The 13,224-nt window shown below is 40.1% G+C and overlaps 1 protein-coding gene across 1 annotated transcript in view; it reads right to left on the minus strand.

Annotated features, from left to right (window-relative positions):
- Positions 1-13,224, minus strand: part of SLC16A2 (solute carrier family 16 member 2) — a 155,084-nt gene that overhangs the window by 11,763 nt on the left and 130,097 nt on the right. The window contains exons 2-4 of the mRNA XM_018562534.1: positions 9,043-9,187; positions 5,766-6,225; positions 4,394-4,537 (exon numbers count right to left, since the gene is read on the minus strand). Of these exons, the coding sequence (XP_018418036.1) occupies positions 4,394-4,537; positions 5,766-6,225; positions 9,043-9,187 (749 nt within the window). The remainder of the gene's footprint in view (positions 1-4,393; positions 4,538-5,765; positions 6,226-9,042; positions 9,188-13,224) is intronic.

The raw sequence follows: 13,224 nt of genomic DNA on the forward strand, positions 1-13,224 counted from the left end.
GGGGGGGCCCATCCGCCAGCCGAGATAGTATGGGGCCCGCCAGCCGCTGTGAGGAGGGAGGCTCGGAACAAGGAGGCACTGAAGACGGCCCTGCAGGCACATGATGGGACCTTGGACGGCAGTGAGGACCCAGCAAACAACTGAATACAGAAGAGGTAAATAATTCATTAAAATAATTATTTGTAGCCTAATGTTGTAATGTTGTAAAAAGTACTGTTGCAGCGATGCAGAATGGCACCCTCTATAGAGGACTACAACTCTCAGCAGTACTTTATGCAGAAATGCTATTGTTATATAAAGTATTGCTGGGATGTGTAGTCCTCTATAGCCTGTGCCATTCTGCATTGCTGTAAATATTAGGGATGCACAGATATATCGGCCGCCAAAACATATCGTCCGAAAATGGTACTTTTGGCTAAATGCCGAATTGCCATTTTTCTGCCGATACAGTGGCGCATCCCTGCTTTTTTTCCTCCCCACTGGGCGCTGCTTTGTGTCCCAGCGGGGAGGAGAGAAAGTGACAGCCGGCTGAGCACCAGGGCCCTTTGTTCCTTAGGTCCGCCACTGAATAGAATCATGTAAAGAAAGAAAAGTTAGAATGGGTTTATACACTTTAACCTCTTGAAAGTGTACTTTATATTTGATAGCGGTATGCAAATACAAGGCTATCTTTATAACATTTCTATGTATGTGTGCGCATACCTAAAATGTGAACAGGTGTAAAAGAAATTTCCTCCAGAAACAAGCAAGCACTCTTGGACTCCGGATTACTTTATGTCTTATTCCCGTTTTCCACAGCCTTCATGTGAAAACTGCTGGCTTTCATGTGTCAAGCAATACACAGCACTGATTTATATCCCCAAGTGTTCATTTCGTGAACATGAATTACACTTTTAATGAATATGCAGTTATTTCTGGGGAATTGAAAGCCAATAAAATATTTTGCTGTCTGTACCCACATATCATGATTTAATGGTCTTGTTATATAGGGTCTGGGCTCTCGACCCATTACACGTCAGCGGTATAACATTTCCTGTAACCTATATAGCCTCTTATAAAACCTCAGGCTTTGGCTGGCCAAGAAACTTACTAAACATAGCACTTCATTTCCAAAATCCAGCAGGGACCTTCTATACATTGTAACTCTGGATAAAGAAATGAATGTTACCTTATAAATTACAATGCAGCAGCTGCACCACATAAAAGTGAAATATTCACAATATGCGAGTTAACAAAAAGAAAGAAAAAGGAGACATAAGGACAGCTAACTATTTCAAGACTATTCCACTACATTTTTGGCCTTAAAAAGACTGGGGTGCTGCTAGTGAAAGGTGCATGGAAAAATGGTTTAAACTGATAATTTTCTCAAAACTGCAGATTAATGAACTTGCTGTCAATGCATTTTCCTATGGTTTTATGCACAGGAAAATTGCTTAGACTTTTTTATTTAAAAAAGGCATTAACAAGCACTTGAGTGTGCTAAAATCTGCTAAATATAAGTTAAAACACACCCACATCTAAAATAGATAATGTAAAAATGTCTTCACTTGCAGTTTCTTTCTAGTCTCCTTTGTTTAGAGCGGCACACTGGCTTAGCCTGGTCAGCACGATTATCATTATAGAGATTGTAAGACTTGTGTGTGGCTCAAGCACCAAATGTCTCGACCTTTAAACTTTGGCCATATCATAAGATGACTGGGTATCAGCCACAGGCTTTGCTGCATTTTTAGAGCATGTGCTATGATACAGCTTTGTTTCATGGTCCTGTTTCTGTTCCCAAACTACTCAAAGTTAGTTACTTGGAAGTTTTCCAAGTTTTTTTTTTCTTCTTCCATTTTAAAAACATGAGGGGAATTTATCAAAACTGGAGCAGACAAAGCCTGGAGCAGCTGTGATTAGCAACAAATCAGCTTCTCTCTTCAGTTTAGATTTGAACATGAAAGATAGAAGCCGATTGGTTTCCATGCACAACTGCTCCAGAATTTGTCTGCTCCAGTTTTGATAAATCTCCCTCACAGTATTTTTAAACCCAAAAAACTTTTTAATTTTTTTTATTTTAGACAGGCTAGAGGGGAGTTAAAACACTGAAATGTGTTTATCCCATCTAGTCTGTCCTGTGAACCCAACAGGATACCTTTCCAAAATGGGGGAAATCCCTTCCTAGACCGTTGTCATGCCAACTAGTTTCCCTATTAATAGATTTCCCCTCCATTCCTGCTCTGGTAGCAACTAAAAATTTTGGTCACTCCCAGTAAAATTGGTGATGACAATTAGAGAGGGGGAATCTCCAGAACAGGAACACAACCACCAAAAAAAACAAAAAAACCCATAACGAGTTATCTAAAAATAAGCCTGTCAATCCTTTCCAGGTTGACACATGGAAAAGGGCCAAACACCCTTCCGCCACCAGCACCAGTATTGAATGACCCATCAGATCTTTTCTTACTCGTGCTTTACCATTTGTGATTTAGACCGCTAGATGCACATGTACATTTTAGTGTGTGGGACAAACCATTCAGCCCTTCCCTCAGGAGGTTAAACAAACACAGGTCTAACATCAAACTATTGTTTGAGACACTTTCTGGTGCACCACAACAAAGACCTTCACCTTTTATCTAAGGAATGAACTTTAATTCAAGCTTTAGCTTATTTAATGTTTTTAGCAAACAAGTTTTTCCCTTTTGCAAACAAAAGGAGGACCAAGACCACTTCAGACAAGTGTGCAAAGCTGATACACAAGAACCCCAAAAGATTTGAATATGCTTCTGCAAGAGAAGGCTCTATAAAATACTGGAGTGGGGGGGACTGAAAGCCCATGCGGTTGATATGTCTGAGAATTTTCTAACCCAAAATGAGATATAAAAAACTAAGTTTTGATTTAATTGCACTGACAGAAAATATCCGCTACAACAGAGTTACATTGTAGGATTGGTTATTCAATAAAATGTGGATTAAAAGGTCTGAGTAATTTTTCAAGGCACTATAAAAAACCGAAAGCAAATTATATATAAAGGTCATGGTAAAGTGACTTCTACGAAATCCAGTTTACGCAAGATTATGGTTATGATGCTAATCATACACTGACAGAACTCTGATCTTTTCTGACAAAAGATAACAGAAGTTGTTAGAATAGTGAGTACACCCCCAAAAAAATATTTTTTTACATTTTTTATTCTAGAATATATTTTTGGCATATATAATATGAAAAACTGTCCCCTATTTCCCCATGCAGTACAACCGGTTCTTTTTTTTGGTTTTATCATGTTCTTGTATACTGCCCATGTCAGTGTAGCATTGTATATTTATACTTAGTGGTATTATTCTGAAACCCACAGACAATAACAAAACTGTTGATGAGACATATGTTTCTCTTCAATGTCTTATGAATGTAAACAGCTTGATTTATCCATAGCTGCACTTCAAAAAAAGACATACTTTGTATAAATATGCCTGTTTTGTGTACATTATTTGCCTATACTACTAGTTTAAATATAAACCGTGTACATTTGTGGAGTATTAATGTGGCAAAGAAACTAAAGCTCACCACCAAATTACAAGCAAGCAAACAGCTTGTAAAAGAACAAAAGCTCACAAACAGTCATGGACATCTGCATTGCCAGGGTGAGTCATTATCCTGATTTGCACCAGATCCTAACAAATCTGGTTGCTATGGTTTCCTTTTTGCTAAACAACCAAGCAGCTACTGACCACGTATGCACCGCGGCACTACTATAAACCTGTATAACATTGTTTACTAACAACGTTTATGTGGTAGATCGGTATGACAGTAGAGAATGCGTAAAGTTATGGTATTACCCATATTTGATTGCCTCAATTAGACAAACCATAAAGTTGCAGTGGTATGTGAACTTTTTAACACCAGTAGAAAAAGAGTAAAGTTGTGATAATATATATGCCCTACAAAACAGGTGCCAGTGCATTCTCTTGTAAGAATCAGCAAGTTGCTGACATCCTGCCGAGTCTCAGTATAGTCTTTGCGGCAGATTATCCCAGGCAGCGCCAACCCCAAAATATGCAGCAGATAAAAGGCAGCACGCTTCATAGTTTAGCCAGGTAGGTTATTTTATTTAGATCTGGCATTCTAACCTGTTCCACTGATGGCAAGCATACATCATATTGCTTTGCTACTCTTTAAATATTGGAACAGATATTGTACAACTGTACCATTTCACTGTGTATAGGGCACCGAGGGATACTGGTGGGGTAAAAAGCTGGTGGGCTGGAAAATTATCTCCAAGTTTTCTAATGTTACCGGGGACCTTTGGACCAGTGATGTGGCAGTCATATGAAAGAGACTTTCACAAAACAGATCAACTATCACAATACACTAAATTACAGCCTTAATGTCTAAGAAAAAAAATGACTCCAGTACCTGCAAGTAAATTTTCTTCAACCCAGGAATACAGTCCCCAATTCTGCCAGAAGCAAGCCGACCAATGCCAGATGTTGCTCCAATGCAAACTAAGATTATCCATGTTCCTTTGTTGTCCGCAAATCGTTGCTCCACAAATTTTATCTAAAAATTAAAAGGATTGAATAACTAACATATAAAACACAATTTTTATATTTTCAAGTGAATTTCTCTGTGAAACTTTAGTAATCTGCATGGGTGTGTTGGAAATTATTGCAAATAAACAAAAATATCAGTTTGCACTAAAGTAAAGCAAAGTGGCATACATAGTTCGAATGTTATGTTTGATTTGCTTAAAAACATCTGAATTCTATTTAAACCATCTTAGCCTGATTTCTGGGAGCTCCTCATATGTGTAGTGGGTGGGTCTGGTTCCGACAGCCTGTGCTGTGCAGCTTGTGAATTCTCTGCCTGACGCATCACCTATCGGACTTTCTATATTTCCAGGTCAGGTTTGAGGGTCTATTCCCACCCAATGTGTTGGGGCTACGCTGGGTGTTTTTTTGAGCGCAGCCATTACACAAGACGAGGCAATTTGCCTTGTTCCAGGTAGGCTCAGTTCACATGCAGTACTTTTTTCAGCACAGCCCAACATGATACAACTGCATCATGCTACGCTGTGCCCATAAACTTAATGAAATGTCACCTGTAACACAAAAAAATATTTGTACATTACTATTGATAACTATAAATGGCATTCTACCACACTAATTCTACACTAAAGATGTACAGAACTTGCCGCATTCACTAAAAACAATAGAGCTAAAGGATTCCGATCTTTAATGGAATATCTCTATGCCTTAGAGTATGCAGTCATATCTGACATGGTTTACTGTAACTCTACCCAACAGCCCTTGCTTCTATGAATCATTCCTACAACCAAATGAAAAATGTGTTACATGTTTTCACAGACACTTATTCTGAATCCACTTGGCTCAGAAATATTCCTACATTAGTAGTGATAATGTATACTACCGTATAATGCATCTATATAGAAATCTTTTTAACTGGTCTAATTTTAGTAAACAAAGATGTGATTGGTTGCTATGAGTTTCTGTGCTTGGTACATCAGTGTTCTGTGCAGTGCTTAACTGAATACACTTAAAGAATGATTGTTTAAATCCACAAGTGATCTTTTGTATATGGCAAATATTTTCCTGTGAATTCTAAATACCAGGGTCCTCACCATGTGCCCTGTTTTTAATGTCTGTGACGTTTAAAGAAACACTACATTGTGCACAACTTGGTGGATAATAATAATTATAGTACATTTGATCCTGTTAACAGCACACATTCTAGGTTTACAATTTGCTCATTGGTAATTCTGACATACCAGGTGGACATAAGGAACAAAATATCCCAAAACTGTTGTGGCAATACCACAGGCCCAAATTCTGTAGGTCTTCTTCTTCCACACTTGCATGTTGAAATATTTCCGGATTTGTGCGAGACATTGCTGAGCTTTACTCCTTCCAGCCACTTTCTCCATCTCTTTGTTATAATCAACTGGTGGAGGTAAAAGGGGCTTGAATGTGAGAGAGAGGAATATCTGAATGAACATAAAAAGACTTAGCACTTGAAATGTGTGTGCCAAGCCAATAGTATGTCCCATGGTCTTCAGCAAGAAAGGAAGGCACATTGTGAACACACAGCCACCCCCAGCCACAATGCCATTCGCAAGACCGAGCCGCTTTTTGAAGTAGTGACCGAGAATGACCAGGGAGGGCTGGAACGCAAATGACGATCCACATCCGAAGAGTATCCCATAAGTTAAATATCGAACACCCAGGGATCTGTTGGAAAGAAAACACAACATGATGTTTTCGATGTTTTAGATTTATGCTCATTATCAACTTATTAAACTCAAAAGCTGTATAAACAACCTACAAAAGTATATTGTGGAATAAACCGAAATGCCGATATATCGAATAGACCAGAAATACACATATCTAATGCAATCATTATGTAAGCAACATAATGTAAGGGCTATGTATACATTTTTCTTATCAATTTAAATAGCATAGGTATACTCATGAGCATTTTAAAGACAATGGTAAAATCAGATTTGAGCTCTTCCAGGGCACATACTAATATATCTATGACAGCCACACAGTCTCAAAAGTACAATTTTATGTGAAATCCTGGAACCTCAGCACCCTAGGAAATTCCACATGAGCACATACAAATCCAAACCCTGGACTGCAGCAAGCTACTTCCGACTTGTTAACTTGGAACATTGCCCACTTCAAGGGGCAAGTGCTCTGAAGTCACATAAAAATGTTGCCCCCGAAGTAGTGGCATAGACATAAGGGCAGAGCTATGAGAGCTGTCAACACGTGGGAAGTGGCTAGCAGGTCTAGTGCAGAGGTTTGGGAGGACGGAAGAACACTGATGCTGGTCTATCCGATTAGCGTTCTATTGTAATGCACAGAATAGTTTGACTGTTCATACAAGTGTCTCTGGTTTTATCGTGATTCAAATTTTAATTATGGAATGCGCTAGATTTGTCTTATTTTTTTGCTTTATGAGTTACCAAGCTGGGAAGAAGGTCATCAGACAGAAAACGTGGGTATTTGTGCATAAATACTGATACTAGCATTAATACCAGTGATATCTAGAGTATAGCAGGCAGAGCACAAGCCATGGGCACCACTGGAGGGTGGCGCAGCACCACTCAGGAACAGTGGTGGTGTTTGCCCCTTTAGTTACGCTGTGCCTTATTCAGACCACCAATCAGCACAGACCTGCAGTGGCATTAAGTGTAGTTGATCCAACTGTCACATGTAAACAAGGAGCCGGGGGCAGGGAAAGTTACACTTCTCACTTCCTTTACCAGGCTCTGACTGATCTAATATACAAACTGACAGAGGACATGAGTATTGTCGGTATTTCTAAGCCTCTGCTTCTTGTTTACAAGTGACGCCAGTGATTAGCTGTGATGTCTGTCACAGCAATCACTTCAGGTCCGCGGTAAGGGGAGGTCTGGATAGGGAACAACTTAAAGGCCTGCATTGTGCCACACCAGATTAACACAGGTCACCACAAGGACATATAGAGAACAATTGTTTTCTATGTGTCCCATTCACACCACAAGGCGATGGGCGAGGAGCTGAGCTGCAATAAAATCCAAATGGTGACCAAGGTAGTTGCGCTAGGATATATGAAAAAATCAGAAACCAAAATACAGAAAAAATAGAAAAAGATATAATAATATCAAAAAATAATAATATAAAAAAATATGATCCAAATGATTATAATCCAGCTGCAGCAATATCTATCGAAGTGATCAATTGTGAACCAGTGTGCTGCGCTTGGTATTGTGATACGTGCTATATTTATACCACAAACATCCAAACATGCTGCATTCTATCACAGTGCACTGCATGCCACGAATGGAGTGTACACTGCACATAAATGCTGCATTTCAGTGGATGGGCTAGTGCATTATGACAGCTCCAGTAGTGTACATTGTATTGAACACTGTCAGAGATGTCACCATTTAGAATGTTAAAAAAAAAAAAAAATTATGTGGAGTACACAATGTATACAATCCATTTAATTCCCCATATGGCAGCCACACTGCCTCATTCTAAATGTCATGCGGTATGTTCCCTATTCCACACCGCCTTATTCTATATGCCATGCAGAATGATCCCTATTCCACACTGCCTCATTCTAAATGCCATGCTGTATGTTCCCCATTCCACACCGCCTCATTCTATACGCCATGCTGTAAGTCCCCTATTCCACGCCGCCTTATTCTATATACCATGCTGTATGATCCCTATTCCACACCACCTCATTCCATATGCCATACTGTACGTTCCTATTCCACACCGCCTCATTTCATATGCCATGCTGTACACTCCCTAGTCCGTGCTGCCTCATCTATTCACCTTGTTATACATCGTTATATTTTGCACTGCCTCATGATATACACGGTGCTGTGCATTCCTTCTGCACCAGCCATTGCATGCCCTAGTACAGCAGCTCTAGTGTGTATGTGTGTCTCTGGGTGCGCCAGAACTGGAGTGTCAAATGTTTGGATGAGGGTGTAATTTAAGTGTTTGCCACAGGTACTATTTACCATAGATATGCCCCTGATTAACACATGCTTAGAAGAAAGTTCCCAAGCGTGGAAGTTTCGCATGCGGAAACTTACGCCTAAGTCCATGTAAACATACCAGCATGTACATGTGTTTACCCGCGTACAGCATCTTTGGTACATACATTCCTATTAACAGAAAAATGCAACAGCTGGGGATCTCAGCGTTGCATATACAGGCATATCTTACACTGTATGCCAATACACCTGTATTTGTGCATCTGTGCATGAACCCTAAGAGGTAATAATAGCAAAAAGTAAGTAAGTTAACCACTACTGCCTTAGGCACTGAAAAGCTCTATTCTTCATATTTTCTTTTTGGCCTTTAATTTGGAACATGCTTTCCTGTAAATGCCAGCATATAAATTACAAGTCCTCTGTAAACATGGCCCCATCATTTATTCTGGCAGAAACACATGAGTTTTCCTCTAAGATGCATTTGACCTAGAATACCACAGTACAAACAAAAAAAAACAATATGAGATTTAGAAAACAATAGACATACGTGGTGAATGAGCTACATAACAATCCAATGAATGCCAGTGCAGCTCCTCCTGATGAAGTCTTCCTGCAGCCCAGCCTGTCTGTGAAGATGCTCACTACTGGAGAGCAGAAGAAGATCATACCCATGGCCAGAGAACCGACCCAAGCTGTAATGAGAAACAGGCTTTGTTATTGCCAATGCTGGCCACAGATTAGAGGGCAATTAGATGTGCAATCATGGCCCAAGGTTTCCATAAATATGTCAAGATATATTTTGCCATTTTTTTGGTAAAAAGAAAAAAAAAGCTCTTCAGGAGGTGGTTGCTACAATGTGCCAGTATGCACAGCACAGCACAGCTTTCCTGCCTGTCGACAAATAAATAGAAGACTTCACTGCAACTTTAAGATCAGAGCTTCTGTTATGTATAATGTTCCAATTGCCATAGGGATGCTAAAAGTCAGTATATATACCAAGCTGAGAAAATTGTAAATTTAATTTCATCTAGCACAAAAGGAATTGCTGTAAAACCTACATCAATCTTCAGACTTGAAACTGACAAAGTACTACAGAATATTTACACATGCTGGTTTTTACCAGAAATAAAGTGCACATTTTCCATTGTTTGGAAAGTACTGACAGGATGACAGGAATCAAAGCATTCCCCTAACTTGCATGTGAGACTGTGATAATTGTACGTCTGTCTCTGTTTTGCATCAGAAGGCACTTAAAACATGATGTCAATTCTAATACCTCCTTCATGAAAAACATTCTGATGAGAGATGAGTGAAAAATGCGAGTTGTATGAATTTCACAACTGGATGGAGTTAGCTTTGGTACTACTCAATTAAGTTACTCAGACTACCTTTCTACTATAATTGCAGAATTATTCATATTTGTTAGCATAAGTAGTAACCTTTACTGATGCCAATGCCTCAGGAAACTCTGATCAGGAAAAATTTAGAATCCTTGATACGCTGCTTCACCCGGTACTCCTAGCCGGGAACTGACGGCTCTGAACTTGGAAATGCTCAGACTAAAAGTGTGTGTTAGGACTACAGAACACCTCCTGCTTGCCATAGAATAGGGTGAAGTGTTCTGTAATCCATAGCAAGAATTTTCAAACAATTCTAATTTATAACAGTGCATTACAGGCAGAGAGCACAGGAAGTTATCAACACGCACGTTTTCTGGCAGGTTTATATAACAAAACATTGTTAGGGTTTACATAGGAGTTCGGTGGAAGGAGAAGATTTCTTAACTCAGAAGGAAATAAAAAAAAAAAATTACAAAACACATTCACACAAAGCACTACAAACTTCAGACTGGGCTTTTATGGCTGTAATGATCTTCTGTACCTGTCAGGAAGCACTAATGAATTTCTCCATTTTACAAGCAGTAAATTGAAAACAAATTTTCCAAGCACCAAAGCAACTCTCCCTGTTCCTTAACACAAACCCCTGTGCGATTACATGCTCTGTTGCTTTCAATAGCAAGGAATGTTTATTTTTCCTTGCCCACCATGAAATTACCCAGATTGACATCTTCTACACCAAAACTACAGATGGTATTCATACAAGTTCAGCCGTGAAGTGGTTCTATTATCTAGTTAACTCTTTCTTGACCCTTGAAATGCTTCTCTGTGAATTTAAAATATGTCAGAGGGAAAGAAAAAAAAATGGTGACTTCTGATTTCCTCATAGCACTTAGCCTTTAAGCCCCCATAGAAAGCACAGCTTGGCTAAGTGCACCTTGTCCCCCTACCCCTTGACAACGTTCTTCTTTGTTATATGAAAATGTGGATAAGATGTCTAAACTGCCCTGTATACAATCTCTCAGACCTCCTGCACTCCAAGTTCTTCTTTGCAATGTGGCATATGACACCACTAAGAATGAAAACCATGCTCAGCACATGACCTATACAGGAAAGGCAGAGATTTTCATACATCATTGTCTTTTGAACTGAAAATGAACGCTGGAAGCACCTAGAGCTGCAGCTAACGATTATTTTCAAAATCGATTAGTTAGCCGATTATTAAGTTCGGTTAATCGGATAAACAATAAAATACATTTTATAAAATGGCTCCAGTGATGGGACTACTAGTTTGTATTGAGATTGTAGTCCATCACAGGAGCAAGCTTGGAGCGGTGGAAGTAAAAAAGAAAAAAAAAAAAAAGTGTGGTGTGCAATATAGTGAAATAAAGTGTAAAATTATACAGCAATGAATGCAGAATGGCACCGGCTATAGAGGACTACAAATCCCAGCAATAGTACAATATACAGCGCAATGCAGAATATCACCAGCTATAGAGGAACACAGCAAATCCCAGCAATAGTACATTATAGCTGGCGGTATTCTGCATTGCGCTGTATAATGTACTGTTGCTGGGTTTTGTAGTCCTCTATAGCCTGTGGTATTCAGAATTGCACCACTGTATAATGTATTATTGCTGGGATTTGTAGTGCTCCTCTATAGCTGGTGGAATTCCGCATGGCTTTGTATAATGTATTATTGCTGGGATTTGTACTCCTCTATACAGCGCAGTGCAGAATATCACCAGCTATAGAGGAGTACAACAAATCCCAGCAATAGTACATTATACATACAGTGTATAATGTATTGCTGGGATTTGTATTCCTATGTATAATATACAGCACGATGTACAATCAGCTATAGAGGAATACAAATCCCAGAAATACATTATAGAGCACCATGTGTGGAAAAGCGCAGGCTTACCTGAGCAGTCTTCCAGCAACTTGCTTCTGAGATCGGACCTGTCTATCTGCCGCTGTCATCCCCTCACACCTGCTCCTCCTTACTACATCTCCCCGCGTCCCTGTGCCGATCGTGGATGCGGGAGGTGTGAGGCAGGAAGGAGGTGCGGCGTGCAGAGCATGGATTCGGGCGGGCGGGTCTGGCAGCGGTGAGCGTGAGTTGGGGAGGAGGTGCGGCGCACAGCGTGTGTGTAGCCGTGAACAGGGCCAACTGATCGGAAGTCGATTAATCGATTATTGAAAAAGTTGACAACTTTTTCAATAAATCGATTATAATCGATTATGTCGATAAGTTGTTGCAGCCCTAGAAGCACCAAAGGTTTGAAACACTGTCCTAGCCTTGGACAGGCAAGGCGGTGTTATATATATATTTTATCCACATAAAGTGTATGTTACCCCAGCATGTATTTAATAATTTTTTTAATATGTATTGGTATGTCTATTTTGAGGTTTGGAAATGTAGTCTTTTTTCTTTTCTTTATTAATTTGCAGAGAAATACCTGGTGATCCTACCAGTCCCTCTTTGCTGTTGCAATTAGACTACGCCAAGCAGGGAAGCGGATCTTTGTTGGCGTGGTCAATTTGCATCCCTCAGTGTGCTACTCTGAGCCACAGGGCACCATGCCTGTAGTCCTGTATTCAGCTTTGCTGCCATGCCCCCTGCCCAGCACTGCTCTGGCCGGCACAATGTATATAGTAAGGAATGCATTTCCCTGCTTAAACTGACATTATTAGCTGTCTCCCTCATGCAGTGAAGACGTGTCCCCAAGAGATCTCAGTGACCGGACCGCCACACTCTACCTGGCACTGCTTAGTTATGAAAACCAAAAGGTAGCCGGGCCATCTGTATTGTCTCCTGTTGCTGCCAGCCATGTGTGCAGGGCATATGTTTAGGGAGGATGAAGAGCAGAAGCTTCCCTTGGAGCATCCCTGCACCAGCTTTCGTCTTCCACCCTGCGGGAGCATCTGGGGGAGCTGTGAGAGTCCAGGAAGAGTTGCTCTAAGGTAATTGGGATGTGGGGACAGATACCCACTTACAACACATCACACCATCTGTGCCGCTGTCTCAGTTGGCTAGCAGGAGGTAGCAATGTAAAGTCTTTCAGCCGTCCACCCTTGGGGCTTTGGTCACGACCACAAAAACAAATATTAAAAAAAAATTTACATTATTTTAAGCACTTTATTTGAATAGCATTTTGAGCTTTGATTTGATTGACCTTGCATGTACTTAAGAACAAAACTTCAGGCAAGCCGTTAAACACTGTTCAGCATGTATGTTAACTGTTATATTTCTCAAAGGATTTGTAATTCTGTCTAGCCAGTTTTGTAATTTACCCAATGCACAGCTAGACAGGCAACAAATGTATTTCCTAACTAAGCAATTAAGTCACTCTGGTTCAGCTTTATGGCTTCCAACGTCACCCAACGCC

This window comes from Nanorana parkeri, unplaced genomic scaffold (genome assembly GCF_000935625.1).
Source record: "Nanorana parkeri isolate BGI_ZX_2015 unplaced genomic scaffold, ASM93562v1 scaffold582, whole genome shotgun sequence".
NCBI lineage: Eukaryota > Metazoa > Chordata > Amphibia > Anura > Dicroglossidae > Nanorana > Nanorana parkeri.